General features: G+C 42.4%; 2 protein-coding genes across 2 annotated transcripts; one reads left to right on the plus strand and one right to left on the minus strand.

The window, feature by feature from the left end:
- Positions 1-3,955: 3,955 nt before the first annotated feature.
- Positions 3,956-9,349, plus strand: EAF02_004484 (uncharacterized protein; the record flags this gene model as incomplete). Its single annotated transcript, XM_038900532.1, has 5 exons — positions 3,956-4,538; positions 4,604-7,181; positions 7,238-7,673; positions 7,726-8,176; positions 8,453-9,349. The coding sequence occupies exons 1-5, from the start codon at positions 4,224-4,226 to the stop codon at positions 9,347-9,349; spliced, it is 4,677 nt and encodes a 1,558-aa protein (XP_038760239.1). The 5' UTR covers positions 3,956-4,223.
- Positions 9,350-10,052: 703 nt separating this feature from the next.
- On the minus strand, positions 10,053-11,230 carry EAF02_004485 (uncharacterized protein; the record flags this gene model as incomplete). The annotated part of the gene is made up of 3 exons (XM_038900533.1): positions 10,053-10,349; positions 10,403-10,816; positions 10,868-11,230. The coding sequence occupies 3 exons, from the start codon at positions 11,228-11,230 to the stop codon at positions 10,053-10,055; spliced, it is 1,074 nt and encodes a 357-aa protein (XP_038760240.1).
- Between the last annotated feature and the right edge of the window lie 3,579 nt (positions 11,231-14,809).

Below are 14,809 nucleotides of genomic sequence, written 5' to 3' on the forward strand. Positions count from 1 at the left end.
TTTCTCGAGGTCGATAATTGAGTTCTTGGAATGAGTGTTTGTCCGAGGGATGAACAGGACTCTTTCGTCGTTCAATTCGCAATCTTTTTGTTTGCAGAGGATGGGAAAGAGGTGAAGTTAGATCGATATCGAAGAATGGTCTGAATGAAGGGCGTGAAAGATCTTGGAAAGGGTGTCAGTTAGGATTGCTGGTACTGGTACTGGGGTTGTGGTTTTGAATTTCAGCACGATAGAAACTTTAATCATCCTCTGGAGTTGCAGATAAGAAAGGTACCCAAAGATTACCTACGTCTTCAAGGAGGACGGAAGATATTGTTGTAGAAATGGTCTTGTAATTGAGAATGAAACAAACATCAAATCCCGTGCAGTCAGTACAAAGACCAAGACAGAGAATGATCAATTGGATGTTTGAGGAGGAGAATAATAGTAATAATGGTAGCCGTGGTAGGGTAGATGTCTCATAAGGTTGTACAGTACCTGGTAGTACTCCAAGGCTCACAGCCAAGATAGCGAAGTTGTGGTATTGACTGGGCTGGGCTGGACTGGCGAGACTGGCGAGACTGGGCCACCTTATTATTTTCTTTCACGTTTTGCGTGTCCAATGAATTTTACGCGTTCATGGGGATTTTTGATGTTAATTCAATACTCAATGATCCGAAGGTTACCTACTCTCTATGTGTGTATGTATTTATGAGAGAAGATGGAAGGGATACTAGATAAGAGAGGAAGGAAATAATAAATCATTAGACACCAAAAAAACACATGAATTTACAAGTATTTATTTAAAGATTTAATTTTTATTGAATTTATATCAAGAATTACCTACTCAGGTATCTCCTCATATCTACCCAAGTACTTCATTCATATATAGATCAAATCATCCTCCTTGAACTTTGACTGCTTTCTCCCTCCCTCCTCAATTCTTCATCTGCTTCATCGACCGATATGATATGAAATGAAGCATTCGTTGTTTAGAGCTTGTCCAGACCGTGGAGGTTCCCCAAGACATCTTACCTACCTAGTAAGTTACCTCACGCCGGCCCAACAAACCCCTTCATTCTCCATATCATATCGTGGATATTGATTGGTTACAGGATCAACGGCCGCCAAACGAGAGTCCTTGAGCCAGCCTAGCCAGTGTTGTACCTTGGAAGAATGTCAATGTCACATCTGATAATAAATCTGCATATAATATAATTCAACATCTACATCAGACATTTCCTCCCAGCCGTCTATCCAAGGCGTTCTTTGGATTAACGTTCAATAGATGATAACCTTATTAGGAAATACATCACGGGTATGTATTGATGGATAATTAGATGGATGGATCTACGGGTGGATGAATGGATAGATGAATACCATATATCATCATGTGATGGAATTCTCACCACGTGGGTCTTCCCATCCTTCTACTCCGCACAGGTACACACCTAGGACAGACAGATTGTGCCTTTCTTTGTACCTGTACCTGATCCAGATCACATACAGAGTACACTTCGCCATTCAAATTTCTTTATCGGTCCTAGGACGTCATGGAGAATCATCCTGAAACTTCAACAAATGAACCTTACAGATTCCAACTTGCCGTACAACAACTGCAGTTAAACTAATGTACTTGAGTGGAGGTCTATGGATAACTCGAGCGAGTCGGCACGATCAATCGGTTCCGGTTTTGACACCCGCCCTGAATCCGGTGATGAATTAAGCATTTTTCCCGATGCATCTTCCAAATCTTCTCTTTCACATTCCCGTGAGTGGATGGGTGATGGGTACCATGTATATCTATCGTGTATCGTGGGGAATATTTTATTTGTCGGTCTGATATGATCTGGTCTGGGAATTCGTTTTGTTTCATCGGGTTTTAACGTTCATCGGTGTAGGAGGTGTGGAGGTCTCATGTCTCGTGCAGGCAGCGCATTGGGGGGTTTGAAGATTAAGCGATGATAGAGGAAGAGGAAGAGAAAGAGAAAGACGATCAGAAACAGAAACAGAAACAGAAACCGTGGGTTACAAAATGGTAAGAAGGTCTAGTGCTCTCCGTACATCTCTTATATATCTATGTCGATGAACAACCGACGATGAACCAAGAGGAAAACGATAGCAAGGTAAGAATTAGGTAAAATCTATCTAATACATCATTCTCCTTGACCATCATTGGAGAATTGAATGCTTACCAACCTTTTCCATCTCAGCGCCCTTTTCTTGCTGACAACCCAACCCCAACCCAGGACCATGCATTGCAAGTCTTGAAAATCTGTACACGGCCTGATCATTCACACCGCTCTCGGTCAGCTTGAAAAGGAAGGACGACCAGCCGTTTCGAATTGGGATTGTGGTTCCTCGTATTGTTACTGTAGCTCATGGCTAGCTTGACGGATTCTACTCGTATGTACTCTTTAAACAGAGTCAACCTTGGTGATAGATAAGATATCAGGGTTTCCTCACAGACACTCATTATCGGTACCGTGCAGAAACAGCCAGCCTCAATCAACATTATTTTGTTTCGTGGCAAGCGATGGCGTATGATGTGAGACACATACACACATACACATTCATCACACGAGGCATCCCGAAAACCACCATGTGGCCAAAATATATATACTGTACATGCACGAAATTTAGCCCTCAAGATGGAAGGTTGTGAGTCGTTGACCCAACGATCCGGATGCATGGTGGGGGCGACTGATAACCCTTGAAGTTGAATTGATATGACCGACCTACCGACCGACCGACATTTAGTCCATACGACAACTCGTAGTAGAGGGATGAATGATGGGATAGATGGGATAGATGGGATAGATGAGCATGATTCGCCACCACTTTTGGGATTGGTAACGTTGAGATCTTACCGCGGGAATATGGCTCATGGGAGGGAGAAGATATACTTCGTAGATGAGTATGAGAGAGAGAAGATATACTTCGTCGATGAGTATGAGAGAAGTATAAAATATCCATCTTCACGATATGGATGGAAGTCAGGTAAAGAAGGGGAGTATGTGGAGAATTTATATACAATCTCTCCCGCTGTATTCGTACTCTACTCGGCAATGTATGACATCTTTCTCATTTAGCTTTCGTCATGTAGTAGGTAGGTAGGCAAGTACTAGGTAGATAGATAGACATCATTGAATGTCTATACTCCTCATATACTCTTATTATTAACATTGGCATGGGGATACATATTAGCACTTCTTCCCTTCTCTTGTTCTTGCCTCTCACTTCACCTTCACTCGATTCCAAAACACTCATCGTCGTCAATATCAACCGCGCGCATATATATAATCTAACATCTCATCAATTCATTCTCTAGGTAATTGACCACTCAAATCGCCCCATTAATTGATCGATCATCTCTTCTCTTCCCTTTCAACGGTCTTGTACAAGGATCCATATACTTGAGCATGATTATTATCATCATTAACTATCACTATCTTCCAAATGGATTCCACTCCTTCTTCTTATCCACCCACTCACGTACCTTCAAATCCACCCCAACCCCACCTACCAACAGTGAACCCTCGATACTCGTCGAAAGAGAAGAAAAAAAATGGTTAATAAACCTCGACCTTGTCCCCGCCATTTTCTGTGGTTTGTTTGTCCTGGGAGTTTCGTGGGAATTTATTAATATCCGAATACAAAAGTCATCTTTTCTCTCTTTTCTCTCTTTTCTCTCTGGGTATCTCCGTCCATCTATTATCTATCTTGAGTCTAGCTACCAATCTACCAATCCAGCTCTTCACCAATCAATCCATCCATCCATCTCTCATTTTACTTCCACTTTAACCTTGCCCACTCCATCTTTGCTCATTAATAATCATTCACTCCCCCTCCAATTCACTAGTATACCTCCCATCCATCGTATATCGTATATCTTTTTCCCTTTTTCTCTCTCTCTCTTTAATTGGTACTTCACTTATTCCTACACTACTACCAATTCATCTTGCCGAATGAGTCAACATTACTACCTCCCTAGTCACCTCTTGAGTTTTTGCTGAGCCTGCTGCTGCGTTCCACTGGCAATTGGACCTTGCTCAATATATATCTTCGTCCACACTCAAAGAAGAGAAAAAGTTTGAATCTTTTGGGGAAATCTTTTTTCGCGTTGGATACTCACATTTGTCCTCTTGCGTCCCCTCGCCCATTGCATTCAAGTAGAGATATCTTCCCCAAAAGAATGATCTTCAACTTGACATCTCTCCCCTCCTTGAACTAGACAATTCAAGATGCTCGATTATAATTCGGGTTCCCTTGCTGCTGCAACTTGCGCTCTTCTTTTGGTCATCACTCTGACTTTCCCATCCGTTGTCTCTATCATTTCTCATTTTCAAGAAAAAGGGAAGCAAATCCCCAATACATATACAGACAAAGATGGAGTTGCCACCGAGGAAACAATCGCTGCCTTCTCAACAAAAATTCCAAAAACTTTACTCATTATATCTACACTTCTCGGTTTTGCAACTTCGATAATTCTGGCCATTCTGGATCTCTTTCATTATGATGCATTGAAGCTTGAAGATTGGCTCAATGTCGCATTTTGGGCAAGTCGCATCTCTCACGCCCTTGGGCAATACTTACATGTTTCATTTTACTAACCTGTCCATAGTCATTCATTCTGATCCAAGCGGTTAGCACTATACTGATCAGAAGTCCTACCAAAGCTTATACCAATGGTGCTCGTACAGCTATATCCGCTGTCTGCCTCTTCTCCATTTGCCTCTACCAAGATGGTCTTATCGTGGAGGATCAGTCGGCCCAGGTTAACTTCCGTTCAAGTGCGACTTTCTGGATCCGTATCTCTCAATTAATACTCGCACTATTTGCCGCCATCTCCGCCATCTCATTTCCACGTCGTCCGCATGTGACTAGAGATAAGCAACCCGTCGATGCCATGTACTCCGTTTCTGCTCTTGATAGATATACTTTCTCCTGGGTGGGAGATCTATTGGCTCTGGCCTCTAGTAAAAAGCGTCTAGAATTACAAGATCTACCTAAAATGGACCATCATACTAGGTCGCAGGATCTCAGTGATGCGTGGGAGGAGAGGAAGCATACTCGGGCACTTTGGATCGAAATTTTCTTGGCACATAAATCGCCCTTCATCATTCAGTGGATCCTTACAGTCTTCCAGGCCTTTGGAAATTTCGCACCTCAATTCGTGACCTTTCAGATTTTGAAAATGTTAGAACGTCGTCAACCTGGAGACGAAGTCCCTTTTGGAGCTTGGATTTGGGTAGCTACATTATTCTTGGTCACTCTCGCCGCAGCTTGGATTGAATCCTGGATGTTCTGGATTTCTTGGGCTGAACTTGCCATTCCAATTAGGTCCCAGTTATCAGCTCAAATCTTCCAAAAAGCTATGAGACGTAAGGATGTGAAAGGTGCAGCTAGATCGGAAAAGAAATCTACTGTAACATCTGAAGAAGCTCAAGAGTCGATCGCACAAGACAAATCAGAGGGAGAGGAAGAAGAGGATAGTGATCCAAAGGGAAAACAATCTACAGTCAATTTGATCGGTGTGGATGCCAAGAGAGTTTCAGACTTTTGCTCATTCAACAACTACTTCCCTGGTTCCGTTTTCAAACTTGTTGTCTCCTTTTCTTTCTTGATTAGTATCATTGGATGGAAGAGTTTGCTGGCGGGAATATTGGCTATGTCTTTGACTGTTCCTATCAACATTTACTTTAGTAAACGTTATTCAGCAGCTCAGGACAGACTAATGAAGGTCAGAGATGTTAAAATGGCAGTTGTAACTGAAGCACTTCAAGGTATCCGTCAAATCAAGTTCTCCGCATTAGAATCGAATTGGGGCAACAAAATTGGACTAGTCCGAAAGAAGGAGTTGGATGAGCAATGGAGTGTTTATCTCAATGATACAATGTTGCTCTTTTGTTGGATCACAAGCCCTATCGCTCTTGCTGCAGTAGCATTAGCAGTATATGCTTACCTCAATGGAGTTCTTCTACCTTCGGTCGCATTCACTGCCATAGGTGTCTTCGTCAATCTGGAGGTTACCCTCAGCGTCATTCCAGAACTTACCACGGACTTGATTGATTGCTACATTTCTATTAATCGTATCCAAAGATATTTGAATGGGGCTGAAATAGCCGAAGGTACCAATGATGCGCCCAATGTTTCATTTGAGAAAGCTTCAATTGCATGGCCATGTGCTGAGGGCGAAGATGAGATGGACGCCAACGAACGATATGTTTTAAGAAATGTCGATGTCTCCTTCCCTGAAGGAGAATTGAGTGTCATCAGCGGTAAAACTGGTACCGGAAAGAGTTTGATGTTAGCGTCGATTCTCGGAGAAGTCGATATACTTGCTGGTAAGGTCAATGTTCCTCGAGGACCAAAAGCCAAAGATCGACATGATCATCTTGCCAATAAAGATAATTGGATCATTCCATCGTCAATTGCTTTCGTTGCTCAAATCCCGTGGATCGAAAATGCCAGTATCAAGGACAACATTCTTTTCGGATTACCACTTGATGAAGATCGCTATCAGAAGGTTGTCGAATACTGTGCTCTGCGCAAAGATTTGGAAATGCTTGGAGATGGTGAGAATACTGAAATTGGCGCAAATGGTATCAACTTGAGTGGTGGACAGAGATGGAGAGTTACATTTGCTCGGGCCCTCTATTCTCGTGCAGGCATATTGGTTCTCGACGATATCTTCAGTGCTGTTGATGCTCATGTTGGTCGTTTCATCTACGAAAAGGGTCTTACTGGTGAACTTGGTATCGGACGTACTCGTATTCTCGTCACTCATCATGTCGCTCTCTGCAAGGCCAAAGCTAAATATCTGGTCGAACTTGGTGATGGAACGGTTGAAAGTGCAGGTCTTCTTTCGGATTTGGAAGAAGCGGGTACCCTTGAACGTATCATCAGCCATGAAGAAACACCGGAACAAATCGCTGAGGATCAAGCTCCCATTACAATATCGGAATCATCTACAGTCATTAATCCATCTGTGTCTTCTAACGATGAAAACACTGATGGAAATACGTTAGCGAAGGTTGTATCACGAAAGCATGATCCAAAGAAATTCGTCCAAGAAGAGACAAGAGAGCGTGGAAGTGTTAAAGTAAAGGTCTATGGACATTATCTCAATGCTTCTGGTGGATGGTCTTTCTGGATTCTTGTTTTGATTGCTTTCATTGGTCAACAATTCTTGATCACTGGTAAGATTTCGATGCTCATTAAATTCTACTTGGGACAATTACTAACGCTTATTCAGGTCGCTCTTGGTGGTTGAAACTTTGGACAGCGAGCTATCAAGAATCTAGCATTATTAACTCCATGTTCACAACTCAGGCTAATCACTTACCTTCATACGGCAATGTACAGAATTCATCTTTCCAAACGGAAGCTATCAAGCATGACACCACATTCTATCTGAGTATATACGTTGCTCTTTCGGCAGTTTCTGCTGTTGTAGGAACTCTCCGATATTTCTACGTTTACACTGGATCTATTCGTGCATCCAAGATTCTTTTTGAAAGACTTTGCTTTACGGTTTTAAGAACACCTTTAAGATGGATGGACACAGTACCACTTGGTAGAATTTTGAATCGATTTACTGCCGATTTCAATGTGGTTGATGGAAGATTGGCCAATGATTTTGCATTTGGGGCGAATAACTTTTTTGGATTGATTGGAATCATTTGCACAGGGTATGTGTATCGAATTCCTTTCTTATTTTTGCATCTAAACTAACGATGATAGTGTAATCGTCTCTCCATGGGTCCTCCTCATGTCTGCTGTTCTCTTGGCAGTATGCGTCTACGTGGCACTTCTCTATCTCCCTGGTGCTCGTGAAGTCAAACGTCTCGAATCAACTGCTAAATCCCCCATCTTTGAACAATTCGGTTCCGCTCTTACAGGTGTAGGCACAATTCGCGCATTTGACAAAACAGATATCTACATTAAAAGCATGTGGGCCAAAATCGACGATCATTCAACTACATTCTGGCATCTCTGGGTCTTCAATCGATGGATGGGATGGAGAATGGCTTTCGTGGGTGGATTGTTTTCAACAATTGTGGCGATTGTCATTATTTTGCTTCCGGAAATCGATGCTGCGCTGGCTGGGTTTGCGTTGAGTTTTGCGCTGGCTTATGGTCAAACGGTCATGTGGACAATCAGGCATTATACTAATTTGGAACTTAATATGAATGTAAGTTTTGATAATTTTTCTTTATTCCGGGCATTGTGGAAAGCTTTCCGAGTAAATATGGGGTAGCGTTCAACAAAGGACAATGATTCCCAATGTGAGTGGGAATGAACGAGATGGAGGAAAGCTTTCAGGGGGCAAGCCCCCAAACCCCCTTTTGCTCGCTGCGCTCGATGATGTTTCATATGATCTTATTCGGCCTCCATGGCAATGGCCCCCGGAGGGCCAGCGGAGCGTCATTTTTACTCATTGGCAATTACTGACTTTTCAATATTATAGGCGGCAGAACGTATCGTTGAATACTCAAACCTCAAAACCGAATCTCTAGAAGGATCAGATCCACCAGCAGCATGGCCAACTGAAGGTCGTCTCGAAGTTAATGATTTAGTTGTCTCATATGCAGATGATCTTCCACCCGTTCTCAAAGGTCTTACATTCCGAGTCGAACGCAGTGAAAGAATCGGAGTAGTAGGACGTACTGGAGCCGGTAAATCTTCATTGACACTCGCACTTTTCAGATTCCTCGAAGCCCGTGAAGGAACGATTCATATTGACGGTCTCGATATTTCTAAAATTAATTTGCATTCGCTTCGTTCGAGATTGGCGATTATCCCACAAGATCCAGTACTTTTCTCTGGAACAGTTAGATCTAACCTCGATGCTTTTGATGAACATACAGATTCGGAACTTCGAGATGCTCTAGAACGTGTACAGCTTATTCCACCAACTGGACAAAACACTCCCTCAACATCCGGAACATCGACTCCTTCGCTCCAGAAAAACAAGAATCTCTTCACATCCCTGCAATCACCAATCACCGAAGGTGGACTCAATCTCTCGCAAGGTCAACGACAACTCCTCTGTCTCGCGCGCGCCATCGTTTCACATCCGAAAATCATGGTATTGGATGAAGCAACCTCGGCAGTGGATATGGATACCGATGCATTGATTCAAAGATCTATCAGACAAGAGTTCACAGATAGTACATTGATTGTTATCGCGCATCGACTTAGTACGATTGCGGATTTCGATAAGATTCTGGTGTTGGGTGAGGGCAAAGTCGTGGAGTTTGGAAAGCCGAGGGAATTGATGGAGTTGGATGGGGGAGTGTTTAGGGGGATGGTCAAGGAGAGTGGGGAGAGGGAGAGATTGGAAGAATTGATTTTGGGAAAGTAGGTTTGGGGAGGTGTGGTACTAGATGGGGATAGAGATGGGGACTTATGAACGGGATGATTGACGGATTGGGAAAAGAAAATTATGAATAAATGATTCTTTAGCGTGGATAATTGCATAATGCATATTTTTTGAAAGCGCATTTTGATAGATAGATAGATAGAATTTCAGGATGATTTTTCTATTCATGAATGGCATACAGTAGTATGTAGAAGTTGCTCGCTCCCTCGCTTATATATATGCTTCTTCTTTGGTGATGGTGATATTGATGTTGATGTTAATGTTTGTAGTTGATGTTTGTAGTTGATGTTTGTAGTTGATGTTTGTAGTTGATGTTTGTAGTTGATGTTTGTAGTTGATGTTTGTAGTTCGTGCTGGGTGATGATAAAAGATCTTGTTAGAGAGATTATATGTATGGATCTCACAAGCTAAGCTAAGCTAACTGGTTATTTATAGAAACTCTACGCGACGACGTGGAATTTATAAATAACACCAAAAACTCCTAGGGGTTTAAAAGAACCGTTGAAAGTGTAAGATAGTATCTGTTTTCTATTGTCTATATAAAAAGTTATTCTCAGATTATAAGATCATACATTGAAATGTAACTCCTTCCGCTCTAATACCTTATCAAACGACCGTAACCTTACCCATTACTCCCTTCTTTTCTTTATCATTCTTGTCAACTCAATCATTAAATTCAAGCTCTCTAATAATCATACTCATAGCAGAGATACCCCCCTTGGATATTAACAACATCATAGATTTGGACATCCGGAAGGATATCGGCAGTGGTGAGAGTATACTCGAGAGTCATTTGGGGCCAGTCAGCAGCAGGAGCCACATCGCCTTGCTCGGCGAGATACGTCTCGTTCAAACTATTTCCACTAATGTCAAACATGCGGGAAGTCGCATTTGCCTGCTGCCATTGCCACCACATACGATCAATATAGTTGTGGTGTATGAAAAAGGCTGGATCGCCGGCGGAGCAATCGATATCGGCCATCTGTATGTATTTATTAGTAATGATCTAGAGAGGTTGGAACGATCATTTCTCACCATTCCACCCACAGCAGCATGTCCCGCGACGTGAGGACTGGTGGGATAGATAACCATGCAGTTGAAGAAACTGTAGTAATCGTTGTATTGTGTGCATTCCGCCACCTTCTCAGAAGTGCAGTATTGAACTTGTGTGAGATCGAATGCGCGGTAGAAGCAGTAATCGGTGTTTTCGAGTAGTGGACCGATGTGTTCGGTTGTGTTGGCAAACGCACCATCAATCACACAGGCACTTTCATCCAAGGTGGGGGAACCGAAGTATTCGGCGGTCCACATGTCGGATTGGAAGAAGGCGCCCGCATCGGCATCCTGGGCTTCATCCCACCAACTCATAGGACCCGTGTAACCGCACTCGGTGCGGAGGAGTGTCTCGTGCGCATGCATGTAGTATCTGTGCCAGGGGAGGAATTGTCCCTTGCATCATCAGCGTTGTTTGTACAACCTTCTTTGTGGAGAAAAACTTACAACGTTGTGGATGATGTCTTGAACATAGAGCCCGTCAATAGTTTGATTGGTCTTATCACGATGAAGAGATTGGAGATCGCTAAAGCGACTTGTGACACCGGATAAGGTGGTTGCGGCAGGGAGGTTGAACAAACATTGCTCAGCCTGAAGATAAGCACTCTTTTCGCTCGTGCTCATGTTTCGCCATTCTTTACGGACGCGGATGGTTTCCGCAGTACATGTACCATTGTAGAAATGGAGGCTAGTAGTTTCAATCGTCTTCTTGGGTGTAGACTTGAGTTGAGACTTAGGGTGAGTGGGAATAGCCTTTGCTGAAACGGTTGCCAAGAGGACGGCGAGAGCTACTATCTGGGTGGTCTTCATGGCTGCGATAGGTAACCAATCAACTGAAATTAGTTGAAAAGAGAGAAAACTTTCATGGATCGCATGGCAATGACCTCTAATGTAAAAAAGTGTTAATGAAACAACATACTCATCGAGTAGCTCCAGCGAATTATATAGTAATCATCTAGTTGTCTCTGTCTTCACGTCCACTTAATGTAATCCTTCAGCCCTTGGCCAACAAAGATTTAATCTAAGAAACCCCAGCGTTTACCCCGAGGAAGCAAGAACCATGCATGCAAATGCGGCTTCGACTGCAGACGCGTACTCTGTAGTTATTTCGATAATGGGTGGATGCGGGGCATGTGAATTGAAAGATTGAAATTCGATTTTCTTCAACTTCATCCGATAATGCGTCATGATTCTAACGACATGTAGTTGACACATCGATTTTTACCGTCTGGAACTTCGAATACCTGTATCGATCAAGGGGGAAATAGTGCCAAGGTGAGGATTTGCTATAGTACTTGTCGCCAGCCGAGATATCAAAACACCGCATAGTAAAACATCACGAAGGATATTTCCTTATTGAAACATCTCCCACGTATCAAAAACCTTAGAATTTCTAGTCAGGAAGCTCAAGATGGAAAATTTGATCAAGTGCTCGAAGACAAGGAGATACCATCCACAAACCAGCATACACATCTCTCATAACCCCTGTCCCAATTTCTTACACATGCTCGTGCAGCCAGATATTTGCGACTCCGATGCTAGATGCACGTACCGTAAGATGGTAAACTACAAGCGGAATCACCTGTCTTTAGCGGCGGAGATGCTTATTTCTGACAGCAGGAGTAATGGTTATGCTTCAGACAAAGTGTGTAATTGGTTAGATTGGGGAATGCAAGTGTGAAACTAGAGTTAACGTGCACTTGACAGATTAGCTTGGATGAAAAGGGTAGGAGCTCGTGTTTCCCCATCGTGTGGTAGTGTGGTAGTAGGTGCATGCGACTGAGACACTTTTGGGTTCAGGGAAAGAAGGCTAGATGGAAAGAATAACTTTAATCGTGGTTGAGTTGAGAATGGGGTGGGTGATTTGGGTTGAGATTCGAAAACCGCGTGTTCTCGTTAAATTGAGTTGAGATGTTAGATGTTCACACACTTGTCATTAGTCTATTGATTGCTCAATAACGCAAATTTCAGGGAGCTAATAGCTGAAAAGTTCAGGTTCTTAATGATCAAATGTTAATGAATGAATAGACCGACAATATCAAAAAGGTTATAACAAGCTTATCACAACTTGCTTCAACATTCGGCTCCGAAACCACATTCCAGAAGCTGTATACAGTATCTTCAACATCGCTGATACTCTATATATGCACTCATCCTACCATTTCAGATCTGATCGGAGTAATAGTCGACCTGTCAAGGTCAGGGTCTTTCCGGACCGGCGGCTCGACCCACATACTCGCACCTATAAGTGGATCTATGGGACACGATGAGCATGCGTTCCTTGGCAATCTTCGGTCCCGAAGCAACTACCGCGAGCGGTACTCATTTTTAAGTTTGAGGGCGTCAAATCGAGTACTCGATACTCGCGAGTTTAACTTTCGACAGCCGAGTTTGGCGAGATGCGTGGATGTGCTACGAAGGAATGTGTATGGAAATTCGGAATCTCACGACGGTATTCCCATCTCTTCATGATCGATTTTCTATATAATTGTCAGCCCCAAAAAGAGGGGAAAATCTGTAGTAGGGGCTACGTATGCTTTCTCTTGGCAAGTCAGCATGTCGTCGCTGGAAATGTTGATCCGGAATATCATTTCCGATACCCCTGAGGTTAATCATTTTGTAGCCGCAGTCTTAGGTGAGACTCTAAGACACGTCCTTATATAATCACAGCCTTATGCGTGAAATGACACGGTGGCTGGTCTGCGTTAGTATTCTTGACCCCTACTCGATCGGAACGGGAAAACTGGGACAAGGAACTCGCTAAATATTCAACCCCTTACAGAAAAGAAACATTGTTATTTTATATTGAGATAACAATATAAAATAACATTATCGATACCACGAGAGTTAGAAAACCTATAAATAATATACTTGTAAATATTTCTGTATAATCAATAATCGAACCCCCCATCTCATAGAACAATTCAATATGAATTTCGAGAAGAAAGTAAAGTAACGTTCAACATCCCGCTTTTTCTTCCGCATCGAATCCTAAACTTCGGTAGTGGGTCCCAATGACTAACAACGAACTCTCCGTCTTGAAATTTCTTCAAAAAATGATATAAGATCAACCACATGAATGAGACATTACAAACATATGCGGAAGAATGAGATAGGAATCCTTGAGTAGTGTTGAATTGTGATAGTGTAGTAATACATCAAATCGTATCTTGATACTATCTATGTAGGATAATTTTCTGTACTCAAATTTCAAAATCGATGTTATTCAAAATATGTGTCAGGGATCATGCTTGATTGAATTCCGTAAGGCAGATCAGATCGAGCAAATTTGCCTAGTACGCACTAATCGGTACTGCATAAGTCTATTTCGGTTTATTTTATATATTTATAAGGATGACGGTGACGACGATATATCTCCACTATATACAGCTTGACTATATCAGATTTCTCGATAATTGCGTAGGCTACGAGGGGCTTGGTTATTTGTACTTTGAGGACTTTTATGGGAAGGGAAGGGTGCTTTTCCCAAACTATCCCGGGGTATCTTCTTCTTCTTCTTCTTCTTCAGATTATTCCTAGAAACCACCCAAAATTCGCTACAAACCCACATTTCCCGGTACCGTGAAAAATCATCTAGGATACTGTTGATAGATATTTTATTCGTTTATGATATCCTAGGATATCCATATCTTATCAATAATAGATCGTACCCCTACAAGTGGAGTTATAGTGAACCATCCACGGCCTGGAGATTATACAAAATTGGCGTGTACATCAGGATTGGTGAATACAGACATCATTTTTCAAGTCCATGTCTCTGGATGGACAGTAAGTTGTGGCGAAGTTGCGGAGGAAACTTTACGAATACATTTGTGATGGATGTTTGTGAAATCTTACTATCCGCTTAATGTGGATATGAGATGTATAGAACATCTGTTTGTCGGTTCTTCATACGAGCAAAATCTTATGCACGATGCGCCTTTCGAAATGAATGAACTGTAACCGTAATTGAATTCCAAGACCCGAAGTGGTTGATCGATTTGTAGAGGCAGATCATATATATGGGACGTGGATAGAAATTTCCGCGTTCTCGCTGTAAAATGTTCAATGCGCACGTGAAATACATAGCAGCCTTCCACGAGTATCGCAGATGTATTAAGCTACTAAATCCTCACCATCGTGCGCTAATACTATGTTGATTTCACGCTCGGTAAGAATTTGTCGAATTCCGCCATACTGCAAGATGCGGGTTGACTGGAATTCAAGCGGGCCGTGGATATCTCGAATCCGCTGGGAGATCGCCAATATACCTCATGAAGGACCAGTTACTTGTTGAGTTGGTTGAAACTCTATTACGCTCCTTGAATCCATATCGAGAACTTAGAAGGAGGACTGGAAAACTTTGATTTGAGCTATATTTCTGTCAAT

Source organism: Botrytis sinoallii (genome assembly GCF_014898435.1).
Source record: "Botrytis sinoallii strain Bc 23 chromosome Unknown BSIN_006, whole genome shotgun sequence".
NCBI classification, from domain to species: Eukaryota; Fungi; Ascomycota; class Leotiomycetes; order Helotiales; family Sclerotiniaceae; genus Botrytis; species Botrytis sinoallii.